This window comes from Mustelus asterias, unplaced genomic scaffold (assembly GCF_964213995.1).
Source record: "Mustelus asterias unplaced genomic scaffold, sMusAst1.hap1.1 HAP1_SCAFFOLD_625, whole genome shotgun sequence".
Classification (NCBI taxonomy): domain Eukaryota; kingdom Metazoa; phylum Chordata; class Chondrichthyes; order Carcharhiniformes; family Triakidae; genus Mustelus; species Mustelus asterias.
In genome coordinates this window covers 202,177-222,338 of record NW_027590574.1, presented here as the reverse complement: position 1 = coordinate 222,338, position 20,162 = coordinate 202,177, and the positions used below count along the sequence as shown (strand labels likewise).

Genomic DNA, 20,162 nt, shown 5'->3' with positions numbered 1-20,162 from the left:
TCACACTTGTCTGGATTAAACTCCATCTGCCGTTTCTCCACCCAAGTCTCCAACCAGTCTATCCGCTACAGACTATTCACTATCTGCAACTCCACCGATTTTTGTGTCGCCTGTGAACTTACTAATTAGACCAGCTGCATTTTCCTCCAAATCATTTTTATATGTTACGAGCAGCAAAGGTCCCGGAAACTGATCCCTCTGGAACACTGCTAGTCACAGCTTTCCATCCAGAAAAGCACTGCTCTACTGCTACCCTCTGTCTTCTATGGCCAAATAAGAAGTCTCACAACACCAGGTTAAAGTCTAACAGGTTTATTTGGTAGCACAAGCCACAAGCTTTCGGAGCTTTCATCAGGTGAGTGGGAGCCGTGTTCACAAACAGGGCATATAAAGACACAAACTCAATTTACAAGATAATGGTTGGAATGCAAGTCTTTACAGATAATCAAGTCTTAAAAGGTGCAGACAATGTGAGTGGAGAGAGGGTTAAGTACAGGTTAAAGAGATGTGTATTTTCTCCAGCCAGGACAGTTAGTGAGATTTTGCAAGCCCAGGCAAGTTGTGGCCAAGCCAGTTCTATATCCATCTTGCCAGCTCTCCTCTGATCCTGTGTGACTTCACCTTTATATCAGTCTACCATGAGGTACCTTGTCAAATGCTTTACTGAAGTCCATGTATACAACATCCACTGCCTTTCCTTCATCTATCATCTTTGTCACTTCCTCGAAAAACTTGATCAGGTTAGTGAGGCACGACCTCCCCTTCACAAAACCACGCTGTCTATCACTAATAAGTTCATTTTCTTCCAAATGTGAGTAAATCCTGTCCCTAAGAATTTTTTCCAATAATTTCCATACCACTGACGTAAGGTGCACCGGCCGATAATTTCCTGGATTATCCCTGCTGCCCATCTTAATGGAACAACATTGGCTATCTCTCCAGTCCTCTGGAACTTCACCTGTAGCCAATGAGGATGCAAAGATTTCTGTCAAGACCCCAGCAATTTCCATCCTTACCTCCCTCAGTATTCTGGGATAGATCCCATCAGGCCCTGGGGACTTATCTACTTTAATGCTTTTTAAGATGCCCAATACCACCACCTTTTTGATATCAACATGACGCAGAATATCTACACACCCTATCCTAGGCTCCTCATCCATCAAACCTCCCTCTTGAAGAAGAACCTTTTTACACAGAGGGTGGTGGGGGTCTGGAATTTGCTGCCCGAGTTGATGGTGGAGGCAGACACCCTAAACTCTTAAGGTGCAGGTCCAGGTATTTTTTTTTAAAGTGCTGTAAGCCACAGGCATTTGGGCCGGGTGAGGAAGGTGGGATTAGAAAGGGCACCTGAGTGTCCTTGGGCCCGCATGGACATGATGGACTGAATGGTCTCCTTCTGTGCTCTAATTCTCTATGGTCAATGGACTGGAAAGGCTGGGAAGCCTGCTTTAAAGTGTAACATGTTAACAATTAAGTCATTTTGTAAGTTATGTTTTCATGATATTATGTCCATTTGTAGAACATTTATAATTACTTTTCATAGTTTGTATCTTACTATCCTGGCCTTTTCTGATTGTTGTAATAGCATGCAGGTACAGCTGTAATAAAGAAGGCAAATGGTATGTTGGCCTTCATTGCGAGAGGATTTGAGTATAGAATTATATCTTGTTTTACTGCAAGTGTATAGGGTGTTGGTGAGGTCACATCTGATGTGTGTGGCTTTGGAAGGATTTTCTTTTGGAAGGATTTTTACCTGAGGAAGGATGTCCTTGCAATAGAGGGAGCACAGCGAAGGTTTACCAGGCATTTTCCTGCGATGGCAGGTCTGTCACATGAGAAGAGACTAAGTCAGTTAGGATTGTATTCATTGGAATGAGAGGGGATCTCATAGAAACTTGTATAATTCTAACAGGATTAGTCAGGGTAGATTCAGAAAGCATGTTCCTGATGTTGGGGGAGTCCAGAACTAGGGGTCGTAGTTTGAGGATAAGGGGTAAATCTTTTAGAACTGAGGTGAGGAGAAATTTCTTCACCCAGAGGGTGGTGAATCTGTGGAATTTACTACTACAGAAAATAGTTGAGGCCAAAACGTTGTGTGATTTCAATAAGGAATTAGCTTCGCTCACTGAATCTATATGGGTTGAACTGAGAAATAAGAAGGGGGAAATCACTTTGATAAGAATTGTACTATAGGCCCCCAAATAGTCGGCGGGAAATTGAGGAGCAAATATATAAGGAGATTACAGATAGCTCCAAGAAAAATAGGGTGATAATAGTAGGGGGCTTTAACTTTCCTAACATTGACTGGGACAGCCATAGTATGAGTGGCTTGGATGCAGGGAAATTTGTTGAGTGTATTCAGGAGGAATTTCTCATCAGTATGTGGATGGCCCAACCAGAGAGGACCTCCTCTTGGGAAATAAGGAAGGGCAGGTGACAGAAGTGTTAGTGAGGGATCACTCTGAGAACAGTGACCATAATTCTATTAGTTTTAAGATAGCTATGGAGAATGATACGTCTGGCACAAAAGTGAAAATTCTAAATTGGGGCAAGGCCAATTTTGATGGTATCAGGCAGGAATGTTCGAGTTAATTGGGGGAGTCTGTGGGAAGGCAAAGGGATGTCTGGTAAGTGGGAGGCTTTCATAAGTGTGTTAACCAAGGTTCAGGGTAAGCACATTCCTCTTAGAGTGAAGGGCAAGGCTGATAGAAGTAGGGAACCCTGGATGACTCAGGATGTTGAGGCCTTGGTGAAGGAGGAGGAGGAGGCACGTGACATGCAAAGGCAGCTGGGATTAAGTGAATCCCTTGAAGTGTATAGGGAGTGTAGATAGAGTTAAGAGAGAAATCAGGAGGGCAAAAGGGGACATGAGATTGTTTTGGCAGCTAAGGCAAAGGAGAATCCAAAGAGCTTCTACAAATACATAAAGGGAAGGGCAAAAGAGTAACTGGGGAGAGAGTAGGACCTCTTAAGGATCAACGAGGTAATCTATGTATGGATCCACAAGAGATGGGTGAGATTCTAAATGAATATTTCTCATCAGTATTTCACTGTTGAGAAAAGCATGGATGTTAGGGAACTTGGGGAAATAAAAGTGATGTCTTGAGGAGTGTGCATATAACAGAGAAGGACGTGCTGGAAGTCTTAAAGTGCATCAAGGTAGATAAATCCCCGGGACCTGATGAAGTGTATCCCAGGGAGGCTAGGGAGGAAATTGCGGGTCCCCTAGCAGAGATATTTGAATCATCGATAGTCACAGGTGAAGTGCCTGAAGATTGGAGGGTGGCAAATATTGTGCCTTTGTTCAAAAAGGGCTGCAGGGAAACGCCTGGAACTACAGGTCGGTGAGCCTCACATCTGTAGTGGGTAAGTTGTTGGAAGATATTTTGAGAGACAGAATCTACAGGCATTTAGAGATGCAAGGACTGATTAGGGACAGTTAGCATGGCTTTGTGAGTGGAAAATTATGCCTCACAAATTTAATTGCAGTTTTTGAAGGGGTGATCAAGAAGGTAGATGAGGGCAGTGCAGTTGATGTTGTCTACATGGACTTTAGCAAGGCCTTTGACAAGGTACCACATAGTAGGTTGTTGCATCAGGTTAAATCTCAGGGGATCCAGGACAAGGTAGCCAAATGGATACAAAATTTGCTTGACAGAAGACAGAGGGTGGTTGTAGAGGGTTGTTTTTCAAACTGGAGGCCTGTGACCAGTGGTGTGCCTCAGGGATCGGTGCTGGATCCATTGTTGTTTGTCATTTATATTAATGATTTGGTTGCGAATTTAGTAAGCACGGTTAGTAGGTTTACAGATGACACCAAGATTGGTGGCGTAGTGGATAGTGAAGAAGGTTATCTAGGTTGTAATGGGATCTCGATCCATTGGGCTAGTGGGCTGACGAATGGCAGATGGAGTTTAATTTAAATAAATGTGAGGTGATGCATTTTGGTCGATCGAACCAGGGCAGGATTTACTCAGATAATGGTAAGGCATTGGGGAGAGTCATAGAACAAAGAGATCTCGGGGTACAGGTTCATAGCCCCTTGAAAGTGGAGTCACAGGTGGATAGAGTGGTGAAGAAGGCATTCAGCATGCTTGGTTTCATTGGTCAGAATATTGGATACAGGAGTTGGGATATCTTGTCGAAGTTATATAAGACATTGGTAAGGCCACACTTGGAATACTGTGTATAGTTCTGGTCACCCTATTATAGAACGGATATTATTAAACTAGAAAGAGTGCAGAAAAGATTTACTAGGATGCTACCGGGACTTGATGGTTTGAGTTAAAAGGAGTGGGTGGACAGACTGGGATTTTTTTCTCTGGAGCGTAGGAGGCTTAGGGGTGATCTTATAGAGGTCTATAAAATAATGAGGGGCATAGATCAGCTAGATAGTCAATATCTTTTCCCAAAGGTATGGGAGGATAAAACTAGAGGGCATAGGTTTAAGATGAGAGGAGAGAGGTCCAAAAGGTTCCACAGGGGCAATTTATTCTCTCTCAGGGTGGTGAGTATCGGGAACAAGCTGCCAGAGGTAGTAGTAGAGGCAGGTACAATTTTGTCTTTTAAAAAGAGTTTAGACAGTTACATGGGTATAGATGGACATGGGCCAAATGCAGGCAATTGGGATTAGTTTAGGGGTTTAAAAAAGGGGCAGCATGGACAAGTTGGTTCGAAGGGCCTGTTTCCATGCTGTAAACCTCTATGACTCTAGATATAGCTCTTGGGGCTAAAGGGATCAGGAGATAAGGGGAAGGCGGGCTCAGGATATTGAATTTGATGATCAGCCATGATCAAAATGAATGGTGGAGCAGACTCGAAGGGCCGCATGCCAACCCCTATTTTCTATATATGCCTCAATGTAATGATCTTTATATTTGATTCATTTGCAGGCTCTATGCACAGAACAGACCAGGTCAACTCTCTTGTTCCATCTTTTCCTGATTGTGACCTCATACAACCTGTTTATATTCTAAATTATTTGTTTATTTAATATTTAACAATAGTGGTGCCGACCTTACTTGTCCCACCCGGTTAATCCCCACATTGATCTCAAAAATGATTCTGTAGCAGTGCAAACATTTCCATATGCCCTTTTACCTCTTGAATGCCCTTCTAGCGATCCTCACTTTGATAGGTTTCTAAGTTCAATTAGTATCATCTTCCTAATAATCTTGAATCACAAATCATTTCATTAAAAAAATCATGTTTAGGCTGCAAGTCAATAGGCAGGTGTTTCCCAAGATCGGTCCATTGTGCCTGCATTTATCAGCTTACTGGCCCACACTTCTATTTGTTTTCACCTCAATGTAATGGCACACTAGACCACATGCTTCATCTCTGACTCTGCGTAGTACACCTGTCATCAAGAACAGCCAGAGATACCTGCAAAAGATACAAAGAAAAACATTGATGGTGCAAAAGATTCTTGAGCCCTGTGCACATGAATAACATTGCTATTTAACACAGAGGTGAATGTAAGGGCAAGAATGGAAGGTATCCAATACTCCACAACAGGAGACAAGGGAAACGCTGTGCAAGGAGGGGGTGAGGTTCATTTAATGTAGAATTGTCTCCATGTGATAGAACCTGACTTCTTGTGCCCTTTCATCCTGCAGCAGTCCCTGGAACACCGCAGTATGTGGATGAACAGTTTTTGTCTCGTCTTTTCCTCTTCGTAGCTCTTGTGATTATGTTCTGGCTCCTCATTGCGTGAGGACAAACAGAAGCAATCCTTTTTCCAGGTCTTTGTGTAATCTAAAATGCAGATGGAGGAACTTTGCTGAGAAGCTAGAATCTTTCATCAAGTTTTTCTGCCTTCAGATATACATTAAGAACAAAAAGCGTATCGAATGGACTGAAACTATTGTTTGAATTCAGCAGTTGATGAAACAGCATGAATGTGAAACTGGTTTGAATGGACTAGTAATCTTTGTTTAAAAGGTTCTTTGGCTGTAATTCTGTGGAAATGTTTGTATTCTGTGAAAAATTCAGGTGCTGACTTCAAAGTGAAAGTTTCTGATGATCTATATCTATACTCAAATCACTGCTACACTTTCACTTTGGGAAGGGCTGGGAAACTTCTTGGCTGAACAAATAGTCCTTGAAGTAGACTAGAGAATTAATACTGCCTTTCAGCAGCACTCTGCAGCTTTGCTCAGTTGATTTGCCTCCAACTCAAAGACTAGATAATACAATCTAGTCTGGCACTGTGTGGCAGGACTAAAGTCTCACTTGTCCATTCACATGAATATAAAAGATGCCATGGTAATATTAAAGACAAGCAAGGGGTACTGTATGTCCTGGGCCTGATCCTGGGCATTGCCAAAATCAGTATAACTGGTCATGTATTTCATTCCAGTTTACAGAATCTTGCTATGCCTGAATTGATTGTCATGTTCCTTCACTTCAGAAGCAATTCTTTAGCTGTGAAGAGCCTTTTGTGAGCTGAGGCTGATGATAAATGCAAGTTGGTTTACTTGCTATTAATTTCACTTATGGCAAAGACAGCCATTGGTAAATTCCATTCACTAGATCAATTAAAGGTTGTTTTCTCCCTCTGTCTTTCCCGGTTCAGTTCAGAATGTAACAGCAAAGTGTTTCAGTGGTACTTTACCTACTCTGCTGTTTTTTGGTTGCCCTTTAACTGAGGTGCTGAGTACGTGATGGGTAAATAAAGCTGCCTGAAATATCAGCGAGATTCTCAGCTAAGTGTGTCGTGCCATGGTGATTAACTTCGGGGGGGGGGGGGGGGGGGGTTAGCTGCATGGCATTTTGTTTATTTTCTGGATTCACCTTTTGCAGATTATTAACAATTCTTAAATATCCTTCAGAAGTTCATCTGTTAGAGGCTTTCTTTCATGATTTAATTGCTATTTGACCCTGTAACTCCGCATCTAACATCAGGGAAGAGACTACAATTAAACCAGAATCTTCAGAGGTCTCAGCATGTGTTGTTTAAATTATAACTTAATTGAAGTAGATGGGGGAACACTTTGAACATTCAAGAGCCCTTGTGACCCGATCCTGTTAACCACCATCAGTCAAAAACCACCTGGACTGGCCTGGGAGGTGTAACTGAAAAGTGTTCTCGTTGGGAGTTAAGAAAGCTGGATGGATTGGGCTGAGGAATATTGGATATCTGTGGAACGTGATCGGGCTCACTGTTACAGAGAAGAATAGGTGACAGATTGGCTGATGAGGAATAGGTGCGGTTATAGAATGAGGATGACAACTGTGGAGTGACTCCACCTCAACTGTTTAGTGGAATTCCTCAATTCATCGACGGTTCCAACACCTGGTGTGGGCTTAATGCTGAAGAGAGACTGAGCCCAGTTCCAAAGGAGAGAATATCAGTTGTATGTGGGATGATGGCCTTCTTTTAGAAACATTAAACAATTTAATTTGATATCCTGTTTCCTACAATGTATCAAATGTGAAATAAAAGGCGTACACTCATCAACTGTTTTCTTATCATTGTATCTTTGTCCGAATGATGGGGCTGTTAACTGCTCATCCATTTAAACAATCAAAACACTCGCATTTCCTCACTGAAGGGGGATTTAATATAAGACCTATCCATGGTGTCTTGTGAGACTTCATGTGGAGATATTGGCATTGGATGGGGTGGGTACAATAACATGTCTCACAACACCAGGTTAAAGTACAACAGGTTTATTTGGAATCACAAGCTTTCGGAGCGTTGCACTCACCTGATGAAGGAGCAGCGCTCCGAAAGCTCGTGATTCCAAATAAACCTGTTGGACTTTAACCTGGTGTTGTGAGACCTCTTTATTAGCCCTTTGTTATAAATCAGGGAACTATTGGCAAGTTAGTGTAACATCTATTATTGCCCGGGCACTGGAGTCAATAATCAGAGGAAATCGCTTATCTTTTAGGAAAACTGAATATAATCAAACCATTCAGTTTAAAAATTGGCAAGTCATGTTGCAGCTTTATAGAACCTTAGGCCGCACTTGGGATATAGTGTTCAATTCTGGTCACCACACTACCAGAAGGATGTGGAGGCTTTGGAGAGGGTACAGAAAAGATGTACCAGGATGTTGCCTGGTATGGAGGGCATCAGCGATGAGGAGAGGTTGGAGAAACTTGGTTTGTTCTCACTGGAACGATGGAAGTTGAAGAGCGACCTGAGAGAAGATTATGAGGGGCATGGACAGAGTGGATAGTCAGAAGCTTTTTCCCAAGTTGGAGGAATCAATTACGAGGGGGCACAGGTTACATAGAACATAGAACAGTACAGCATAGTACAGGCCTTTCGGCCCACGATGTTGTACCGAACCTTTTCCGAAACCAAGACCAAGCTATCCCACTCCCTATCATTCTAGTGTGCTCCGTGTGCCTATGCAATAACCACTTGAAAGTTCCTAAAGTGTCCGACTCCACTATCACAGCAGGCAGTCCATTCCCCACCCCAACCACTCTGAGTAAGGAACCTACCTCGTACATCCCTCCTATATCTTCCAGCACAAACCTTATAGTTATGCCCCCTAGTAACAGCTACATCCACCCGAGGAAATAGTCTCTGAACGTCCACTCTATCTATCCCCCTCATCATCTTATAAACCTCCTCCGCTCTAAAGAGAAAAGCCCTAGCTCCCTCAACCTTTCCTCATAAGACCTACCCTCCAAACCAGGCAGCATCCTGGTAAATCTCCTTTGCACTCTCTCCAGTGCTTCCACATTCTTCTTGTAGTGAGGTGACCAGAACTGCACGTAATAATCCAAATGTGGTCTCACCAAAGTCCTGTACAGTTGCAGCATAACCCCACGGCTCTTAAACTCAAACCCCCTGTTAATCAACGCTAACACACTATAGGCCTTCTTCACGGCTCTATCCACTTGAGTGGCAACCTTCAGAGATCTGTGGATATGAACCCCAAGACCTCTCTGTTCCTCCACATTCCTCAGAACCCTACCTTTGACCCTGTAATCCGCATTCAAATTTGTCCTACCAAAATGAATCACCTCGCACTTATCAGGGTTAAACTCCATCTGCCATTTTTCGGCCCAGCTCTGCATCCTATCAATGTCTCTTTGCAGCCTACAACAGCCCTCCACCTCATCCAGTACTCCACCAAACTTGGTGTCATCAGCAAATTTACTGATCCACCCTTCAGCCCCCTCCTCCAAGTCATTTATAAAAATCACAAATAGCAGAGGACCCAGCACTGATCCTTGTGGTACACCGCTGGTAACTGGTCTCCAGTCTGAAAATTTTCCATCCACCACAACCCTCTGCCTTCTATGAGATAGTAAGAGTTATAACAACACCAGGTTAAAGTCCAACAGATTTTTTTGGTAGCAAATACCATTAGCTTTCGGAACGCTGCTCCTTCGTCAGATGGAGTGGAAATCTGCTCTCAAGCAGGGCACAGAGACACAAAATGAAGTTACAGAATACTGATTAGAAGGCAAGTCTCTACAGCCAACCAGGTCTTAAAGATACAGACAATGTGAGTGGAGGGAGCATTAATAGAACATAGACCAGTACAGCACAGAACAGGCCCTTCGGCCCACGATGTTGTGCCGAGCTTTCATAGAAATCATAGAAACCCTACAGTGCAGAAGGAGGCCATTCGGCCCATCGAGTCTGCACCGACCACAATCCCACCCAGGCCCTACCCCCACATATTTACCCGCTAATCCCTCTAACCTACGCATCCCAGGACTCTAAGGGGCAATTTTTAACCTGGCCAATCAACCTAACCCGCACATCTTTGGACTGTGGGAGGAAACCGGAGCACCCGGAGGAAACCCACGCAGACACGAGGAGAATGTGGAAACTCCACACAGACAGTGACCCGAGCCGGGAATCGAACCTGGGACCCTGGAGCTGTGAAGCAGCAATGCTAACCACTGTGCTACCGTGCCGCCCAAGGGAAACCCAGATCAAGCTATTTCCTCCCTCTCATCCCAAAGTACTCCATGTGCCTATCCAATAGCTTCTTAAATGTTCCGAAAGTTTCTGACTCCACTACCCCTGCAGGCAGTCTATTCCACACCCCAACCACTCCCTGAGTAAAAAACCTACCTCGGACATCCTTCCTATATCTCCCACCATGAACCCTATAGTTATGCCCCCTAGTTACCACTCCATTCACCCGAGGAAATAGTCTTTGAACGTTCACTCTATCTATCCCCCTCATCATCTTATAAACCTCGATCAAGTCTCCTCTCAACCTCCTCCGCTCCAAAGAGAAAAGCCCAAATTCCCTCAACCTTTCCTCATAAGACCTACCCTCCAAACCAGGCAGCATCCTGGTAAATCTCTGCACTCTTTCCAGTGTCTCCACATCCTTCTTATAGTGAGGTGACCAGAACTGCACACTGTAAGTTTTTCGGGCAACTCAGGCTGAACCCTAAAGAACTGTGAAAGTGGCCACACTTGGCTGCAAGACTTGACCAAAAATGTCCCAGGGAGCCCAGCCAGCCTGTGTGTGTGTGTGTGTGTGTGTGTGTGTGTGTGTGTGTGTGTGTGTGTGAAGGGGCCCAGTCCAAAAATTGCAAGCAGCCAGAAAACAGACAGACTGCTGATTAGGTTATCAGCAGCACAAAAAGGACCTGACGACCTCACCAGACTAGGCCGGCAGCAAGACAATGCACCTGGTCTGGACTCAATACAGGTGATAATGGCCTTGTCCCAGAGCGAGGAGAAGCCCATTTCCCTAATGAGAAAACAATTAAACGATCTCCGATGGAACAATAAAGGACAGCAAGAGACCTATCACCTGGGATGGGACCATCTGGTCTCTATGGACTGTAAGATCGCAGCTGCAGATAACACTAGCAAGCCTTTGTCTGTGGAACTGCTGATTGGAAGGGGGGCGGAGTTGGCAGGAAAAGAATTCAAGTTTTACAATATAAAAGGATGGTCAGGCCGGCCATTTCTCGCTTTTCTCTTCGGACCAGCATGACAGCACTCTCCACTCTCCTCCTATTCCTGCCTCTCGGTCGTCTCCAGCACGTGGCCTGAAGCCCACTGAGCAATTTAAACTAGGATTGTGAGTACCCTCCGGTAATTTGCCAAGTTCTCGAGACCATCATAGTGGATGAGGCTTTGGGGAAAGGGGGGGGCTTTTGCATGTACCTTTAATAGTTTAAGATGTGGTAAACTTGTATAAAGTAAGAATTCCGTTGTGTCCGTTTTAGTATTCCTTCCATAGCTATAGTCTCATAGAGCATAAGGCATGGTGTGTTGTTTTCCTGGTGTTTGATGACCTTTGACCTTGATGTTTTAATATATATATATCTTTGACTTCCGTTGGAGTCCATTTTGATCTTTTCAATTTCTCACCGATGATCTCTGACTAAGTCACAATATAAATATTCCTTACCATAATTCCGGAGTCTAGAACTGAGGGTACCCTGGGCGCTTCGAAACCGCCCACTCAGGAAAGGCTGCCAGGTAGTGGATAGGCAGCAGTTTCCTTTTCTCTCTCTTGGGAGCGCTACTCTAGTGAAGTAGACGCAAGGTGGCCATTGTTCCATCGGCGAGAGAGAGAATCACTCGGGCATTGGTGGGGTTTGGGTGACGGAGAACCAAACCTAAAATAAGCCCAGTGGAGTTAAAAAGAGGGATCCCGCTACAACACAATATTCCAAATGTGGTCTCACCAAGGTCCTGTACAGTTGCAGCATAACCCCACGGCTCTTAAACTCAAACCCCCTGTTAATGAACGCCAACACACTATAGGCCTTCTTCACGGCTCTATCCACTTGAGTGGCAACCTTCAGAGATTTATGGACATGAACCCCAAGATCTCTCTGTTCCTCCACATTCTTCAGAACCCTACCTTTGACCCTGTAATCCACATTTAAATTTGTCCTACCAAAATGAATCACCTCGCATTTGTCAGGGTTAAACTCCATTTGCCATTTTTCAGCCCAGCTCTGCATCCTATCTATATCTCTTTGCAGCCTACAACAGCCCTCCACCTCATTTACTACTCCACCAATCTTGGTGTCATCAGCAAATTTACTAATCCACCCTTGAGCCCCCTCCTCCAAGTCATTTATAAAAATGACAAATAGCAGAGGACCAAGCACTGATCCCTGTGGCACTCCGCTGGTAACCGGTTTCCAGTCCGAAAATTTTCCATCCACCACCACCCTCTGTCTTCTGTTAGATACAGTAAGAAGTTTAACAACACCAGGTTAAAGTCCAACAGGTTTATTTGGTAGCAAAATCCACACAAGCTTTCAGAGCTCTTAGCCCCTTCTTCAGGTGAGTGGGAATTCTGTTCACAAACAGAGCTTATAAAGACACAGACTCAATTTACATGAATAATGGTTGGAATGCAAATAATATTTGCATTCCAACCATTATTCATGTAAATTGAGTCTGTGTCTTTATAAGCTCTGTTTGTGAACAGAATTCCCACTCACCTGAAGAAGGGGCTAAGAGCTCCGAAAGCTTGTGTGGCTTTTGCTACCAAATAAACCTGTTGGACTTTAACCTGGTGTTGTTAAACTTCTTACTGTGTTTACCCCAGTCCAACGCCGGCATCTCCACATTCTGTTAGATAGCCAGTTACCTATCCAATCGGCCAAACTTCCCTCCATCCCACACATCCTTACTTTCTTCATAAGCCGACCATGGGGGACTTTATCAAACGCCTTACTAAAATCCATGTATATGACATCAACTGCACTACCTTCATCTACAGACTTAGTTACTTCTTCAAAAAATTCTATCAAATTTGTGAGGCAAGACTTGCCCTTCACAAATCCGTGCTGACTATCCCGGATTAAGCAGCATCTTTCCAAATGGTCGTAAATCCTATCCCTGAGGACCTTTTCCATCAACTTACCGACCACCGAAGTAAGACTAACTGGCCTATAATTACCAGGATCATTTCTATTCCCTTTCTTAAACAGAGGAACCACATTCGCCACTCTCCAGTCCTCTGGCACCACCCCCGTGGACAGTGAGGATGCAAAGATCAATGCCAAAGGCTCTGCTATCTCATCCCTTGCCTCCCAAAGACTCCTAGGATATATTTCATCAGGCCCAGGGGACTTATCAACTTTCAGTTTATTCAAAATTGCTAGTACATCTTCCCTCCGAACATCTACTTCCTCCAGCCTATCAGCCTGTGACACCCACTCTTCCTCAAAAACATGGCCCCTCTCCGTGAACACTGAAGAAAAGTATTCATTCATCACCTCTCCTATCTCTTCTGACTCCATGCACAAATTCCCACTGCCGTCCTTGACCGGCCCCAACCTCACCCTGGTCATTCTTTTATTCCTCGCATAAGAGTAAAAAGCCTTGGGGTTTTCCTTGATTCGACCCGCCAAGGACTTCTCATGCCCCCTCCTAGCTCTCCTAAGCCCCTTTTTCAGCTCATTTCTTGCTAACTTGTAACCCTCCATCGAGCCAACTGAACCTTGTTTTCTCAACCTTACATATGCTTCCTTCTTCCTCTTGACAAGACATTCCACCTCTTTTGTGAACCATGGTTCCCTCACTCGGCCATTTCCTCTCTGCCTGGCAGGGACATACCTATCAAGGACATGCAGTATTTGTTCCTTGAAAAAGTTCCACTTTTCATTAGTGCCTTTCCCTGACAATTTTTGTTCCCATCCTGTGCTTCCTAATTCCCGCCTGATTGCATCATAATTACCTCTCCCCCAATTGTAAACTATGCCCTGCCGTATGGCCCTCTCCCTCTCCATTGCAATAACAAAAGACACCGAATTGTGGTCACTATCTCCAAAGTGCTCTCCCACAACCAAATCTAACACTTGGCCCGGTTCATTTCCCAGTACCAAATCCAATGTGGCCCCACCTCTTGTCGGCTTATCCACATATTGTGTCAGGAACCCCTCCTGCACACACTGCACAAAAACTGCCCCATCTGAACTATTCAACCTATAAAGGCTCCAGTCAATATTTGGAAAGTTAAAGTCCCCCATGACAACTACCCTGTGACCTCCACACCTATCCATCATCTGCTTAGCAATTTCTTGCTCCACATCTCTATTACTATTTGGGGGCCTATAGTAAACTCCTAACAACGTGACCGCTCCTTTCCTATTTCTAACCTCAGCCCATATTACCTCTGTAGGCAGATCCCCTTCGAAATGCCTTTCTGCAGCCGTTACACTCTCCTTGATTAACAGTGCCACTCCTCCACCTCTTTTACCAGCTACCCTACTCTTACTGAAACATCTATACCCCGGAACTTCCAACAACCATTCCTGTCTTTGTTCTACCCATGTCTCCGTAATGGCCACAACATCGTAGTCCCAAGTGCCAGTCCACGCCCCAAGTTCACCTACCTTATTTCGGATGCTCCTTGCATTGAAGTAGACACACTTCAACCCACCTTCTTGTCTGCTGGTACCCACCTTTGACCATGATACCCTTCCCAGTACCTCACTACACTCACTGACCTCCGGACTACAACTCCTTTTCCCATCCCCCTGACAAATTAGTTTAAACCCCCCCGAAGAGCTGTAGCAAATTTCCCTCCCAGGATATTGGTGCCCCTCTGGTTCAGGTGCAACCCGTCCTGTTGGTACAGGTCCCACCTTCTCCAGAAAGTGTTCCAATTATCCACATAGCTGAAACCCTCTCTCCTACACCATCCCTGCATCCATGTGTTTAACTGCACTCTCTCCCTGTTCCTCAACTCGCTATCCCGTGGCACCGGCAACATACCAGAGATGACAACCTGTTTTGTCCTGGCTCTCAGCTTCCACCCTAGCTCCCTGAATTCCTGTTTTAAATCCCCGTCCCCTCTCTTACCTATGTCTTTGGTGCCGACGTGCACCACGACTTGTGACTGTTCCCCCTCCCCCTTTAGAATCCTGAAGACACGGTCGGAGATGTCACGGACCCTGGCATCTGGGAGGCAACATACCATCCGTGAGTCTCTCTTGTTGCCACAGAACCTCCTATCTATCCCTCTAACAAACGAGTCCCCAATAACTATAGCTCTACCGCTCTCCCCCTTTCCCTTCTGAGCCACAGGGACGGACTCAGCGCTGGCGATCTGGTCACTGCGGCTCACCACTGGTAGGTCGCTCCCCTCACCTGTATCCAAAGTGGAATACTTGTTGCTAAGGGGAACGACCACAGGGGATCCCCGCACCGACTGCTTCCTCCCAGCCCCTCTCACTGTCACCCATCCATTTTCATTCCCTGGAGCAACTATATCCCTGAAGCTTGTGTCTATGGCCCTCTCTGCCTCCCTGATGACCCTAAGCTCATCCAACTCCAGCTCCAGCTCCCTAACGCGGTCTTGGAGGAGCTGCAGATGGGTGCACCTCCCACAGGTGTAATCAGCAGGGACACTGACGGTGTCCCTCACCTCAAACATTCTGCAGGAGGTACATTGCACTGCCTTCACTTCCATCCCCTCCATATAACTTACTGCTACAAAGAAAAAGAATTGCTCCAATGGAACACTGAACCCTTTTTCCCCTTCCTCAGAGTGCACTGGGAAAGAAGTTTAAAAAGCAGGAACACAGAGCGGTGACAGTTTAAAAAGCAGGAACACAGAGCGGCGACAGTTTAAAAAGCAGGAACACAGAGCGGTGACAGTTTAAAAAGCAGGAACACAGAGCGGCGACAGTTTAAAGAGCAGGAACACAGAGCGGTGACAGTTTAAAAAGCAGGAACACAGAGCGGATTATATCCAAATTATATCCAAACAACTGAGATTAAATCCAAACAACTGAGATCAAACCCAAACAAACTGCGATTAAATCCAAACAACTCATATTAAATCCAAACAACTGAGATTAAACCCAAACAACTGAGATTAAACCCAAACAACTGAGATTAAACCCAAACAACGGAGATTAAATCCAAACAACGGAGATTAAACCCAAACAACTGAGATTAAACCCAAACAACTCAGATTAAAGCCAAACAACTGACAAGCACAGGTTAAAGAGATGTGTATTGTCTCCAGACAGGACAGCCAGTGAGATTCTGCAAGTCTAGAAGGCAAGCTGTGGGGGTTACTGATAGTGTGACATAAACCCAACATCTTGGTTTAGGCCGTCCTCATGTGTGCGGAACTTGGCTATCAGTTTCTACTCAGCGACTCTGCGCTGTCGTGTGTCGTGAAGGCCGCCTTGGAAAACGCTTACCCGAAGATCAGAGGCTGAATGCCCGTGACCGCTGAAGTGCTCCCCCACAGGAAGAGAACAGTCTCGCCTGGTGATTGTCAAGCAGTGTTCATTCATCCGTTGTCGTAGCGTCTGCATAGTTTCCCCAATGTACCATGCCTCGGGACATCCTTTCCTGCAGCGTATCAGGTAGACACCATTGACCGAGTTGCAAGAGTAGGTGTACTTGGTAGATGGTGTTCTCACGTGAGATGATGGCATCCGTGTCGATGATCCGGCACGTCTTGCAGAGGTTGCGGTGGCAGGGTTGTGTGGTGTCGTGGTCACTGTTCTCCTGAAGGCTGGGTAGTTTGCTGCGGGCAATGGTCTGTTTGAGGTTGTGCGGTTGTTTGAAGGCAAGAAGTGGGGGTGTGGGGATGGCCTTGGCGAGATGTACGTCTTCATCAATGACATGTTGAAGGCTCCGGAGGAGATGCCATAGCTTCTCCGTTCCGGGGAAGTACTGGACGACGAAGGGTACTCTGTCCACCATGTCCCGTGTTTGTCTTCTGAGGAGGTTGGTGCGGTTTTCACTGTGGCGCGTCGGAACTGTCGATCGATGAGTCGAGCGCCATATCCTGTTCTTATGAGGGCATCTTTCAGCGTCTGGAGGTGTCTGTTGCGATCCTCCTCATCCGAGCAGATCCTGTGTATACGGACGGCTTGTCCGTTGGGGATGGCTTCTTTAACGTGTTTAGGGTGGAAGCTGGAGAAGTGGAGCATCATGAGGTTATCCGTGGGTTTGCGGTACAGTGAGGTGCTGAGGTGACCGTCCTTAATGGAGATGCGTGTGTCCAAGAATGCAATCAATTCTGGAGGGTAGTCCATGGTGAGTCTGATGGTGGGATGGAACTTGTTGATGTCATCATATAGTTGTTTCAGTGATTGCTCACCATGAGTCCAAAGGAAGAAAATGTCATCGATGTATCTAGTGTATAGCATCGGTTGAAGGTCCTGTGCGGTGAAGAAGTCTTGTTCGAACCTGTGCATGAAGATGTTGGCATATTGAGGTGCGAATTTGGTCCCCATGGCTGTTCCGTGTGTCTGGATGAAGAACTGGTTGTTGAAGGTGAAGACATTGTGGTCCAGGATGAAGCGGATGAGATGTAAAATTGCATCTGGAAACTGGCAGTTGTTGGCGCTGAGCACTGAGGCCGTTGCAGCAATGCCATCGTCATGGGGGATGCTGGTGTAGAGTGCCGAGACATCCATTGTGACGAGGAGCGCTCCTGGTTCAACTGCTCCATGTGTGCCGAGTTTCTGTAGGAAGTCCGTCGTGTCGCGACAAAAGCTGGGGGTTCTTTGTACAATGGGTTTCAGGATGCCCTCGACATAGCCGGAGAGGTTCTCGCACAGGGTCCCATTGCCCGATACGATTGGACGGGGCGGGTGTGTTTGCCTTGTGTATCTTCGGGAGGCAGTAGAGATCTCCAACGCGGGGAGCACGTGGGATGAGAGCACGGAGGGTGCTTTGAAGGTCCGGATCAAAGGTCTTGATCAGAGTGTTGAGTTGACGGGTGTGTTCTTTGGTCGGATCTGTGGGTAACTGTCTGTCGTGTTCCTCGTTGTTTAGTTGTCGGTACACTTCATTGCAGTAATCCGTTCTGTTCAGTGTGACGATGGCCCCTCTTTTGTCTGCTGGTTTGATGACAATGTTGCGGTTGGTCTTGAGAGCGTGTATGGCGTTGCGTTGTGCTTGGGTGATGATCGGTGCTGTCTTGTGAGTGCGGCTGATGAATTTGGTGTTGACGCACCTCCTGATGGCTTGGGCATACATGTCAAGTCGAGGGCAGCGGCCTGCCGGAGGAGTCGAATTCGACTCTTTCCTCTTCGGTTGCACTGCGGATCTCTCTGTCGGCTGTTTCAGTTCATTGGCTGTCTCATTGTGTTCGCTGTTGGCCTCTATGAGATAGCCAGTCACTTATCCAATCAGCCAAATTTCCCTCTATCCCACACCTCCTTACTTCATGAGCCAATCATGGGGGATCTTATCAAACGCCTTACTAAAATCCATGTTTATGACATCAACTGCTCTACCTCCATCGGCACACTTAGTTACCTCCTCAAAAAATTCAATCGAATTTGTGAGGCAAGACTTACCCTTCACGAATCCGTGTTGACTATCCTGGATTAAGCTGCATCTTTCTAAATGGTCGTAAATCCTATCCCTCAGGACCTTTTCCATTAACTTACTGACCACCGAAGTAAGACTAACCGGCCTATAATTACCAGGGTCATTCCTATTTCCTTTCTTGAACAGAGGAACAACATTCGCCACTCTCCAGTCCTCTGGCACTATCCCTGTGAGAAGTTTAACAACACCAGGTTAAAGTCCAACAGGTTTATTTGGTAGCAAAAGCCACACAAGCTTTCGGAGCTGCAAGCCCCTTCTTCAGGTGAGTGGGAATTCTGTTCACAAACAGAGCATATAAAGACACAAACTCAATTTACATGAATAATGGTTGGAATGCGAATACTTACAACTAATCAAGTCTTTAAGGAACAAAACAATGTGAGTGGAGAGAGCATCAAGACAGGCTAAAAAGATGTGTATTGTCTCCAGACAAGACAGCCAGTGAAACTCTGTGGGGGTTACAGATAGTGTGACATGAACCCAATATCCCGGTTGAGGCCGTCCTCGTGTGTGTGGAACTTGGCTATCAGTTTCTGCTCAGCGACTCTGCGCCGTCGTGTGTCGCGAAGGCCGCCTTGGAGAACGCTTACCCGAATATCAGAGGCCGAATGCCCGTGACCGCTGAAGTGCTCCCCAACAGGAAGAGAACAGTCTTGCCTGGTGATTGTCGAGCGGTGTTCATTCATCCGTTGTCGCAGCGTCTGCATAGTTTCCCCAATGTACCATGCCTCGGGACATCCTTTCCTGCAGCGTATCAGGTAGACACCATTGACCGAGTTGCAAGAGTAGGTGTACTTGGTAGATGGTGTTCTCACGTGAGATGATGGCATCCGTGTCGATGATCCGGCACGTCTTGCAGAGGTTGCGGTGGCAGGGTTGTGTGGTGTCGTGGTCACTGTTCTCCTGAAGGCTGGGTAGTTTGCTGCGGGCAATGGTCTGTTTGAGGTTGTGCGGTTGTTTGAAGGCAAGAAGTGGGGGTGTGGGGATGGCCTTGGCGAGATGTACGTCTTCATCAATGACATGTTGAAGGCTCCGGAGGAGATGCCATAGCTTCTCCGTTCCGGGGAAGTACTGGACGACGAAGGGTACTCTGTCCACCATGTCCCGTGTTTGTCTTCTGAGGAGGTTGGTGCGGTTTTCACTGTGGCGCGTCGGAACTGTCGATCGATGAGTCGAGCGCCATATCCTGTTCTTATGAGGGCATCTTTCAGCGTCTGGAGGTGTCTGTTGCGATCCTCCTCATCCGAGCAGATCCTGTGTATACGGACGGCTTGTCCGTTGGGGATGGCTTCTTTAACGTGTTTAGGGTGGAAGCTGGAGAAGTGGAGCATCATGAGGTTATCCGTGGGTTTGCGGTACAGTGAGGTGCTGAGGTGACCGTCCTTAATGGAGATGCGTGTGTCCAAGAATGCAATCAATTCTGGAGGGTAGTCCATGGTGAGTCTGATGGTGGGATGGAACTTGTTGATGTCATCATATAGTTGTTTCAGTGATTGCTCACCATGAGTCCAAAGGAAGAAAATGTCATCGATGTATCTAGTGTATAGCATCGGTTGAAGGTCCTGTGCGGTGAAGAAGTCTTGTTCGAACCTGTGCATGAAGATGTTGGCATATTGAGGTGCGAATTTGGTCCCCATGGCTGTTCCGTGTGTCTGGATGAAGAACTGGTTGTTGAAGGTGAAGACATTGTGGTCCAGGATGAAGCGGATGAGATGTAAAATTGCATCTGGAAACTGGCAGTTGTTGGCGCTGAGCACTGAGGCCGTTGCAGCAATGCCATCGTCATGGGGGATGCTGGTGTAGAGTGCCGAGACATCCATTGTGACGAGGAGCGCTCCTGGTTCAACTGCTCCATGTGTGCCGAGTTTCTGTAGGAAGTCCG

At 46.1% G+C, this 20,162-nt stretch overlaps 1 protein-coding gene across 1 annotated transcript in view; it reads left to right on the top strand.

Annotated features, from left to right (window-relative positions):
* Positions 1-7,462, top strand: part of LOC144487158 (E3 ubiquitin-protein ligase RNF185) — a gene marked incomplete at its 5' end in the record, with an annotated part of 29,732 nt that extends 22,270 nt beyond the window's left edge. Inside the window, one exon of the mRNA XM_078205219.1 lies at positions 5,619-7,462. Within this exon, the coding sequence (XP_078061345.1) occupies positions 5,619-5,716 (98 nt within the window). The remainder of the gene's footprint in view (positions 1-5,618) is intronic.
* Between the last annotated feature and the right edge of the window lie 12,700 nt (positions 7,463-20,162).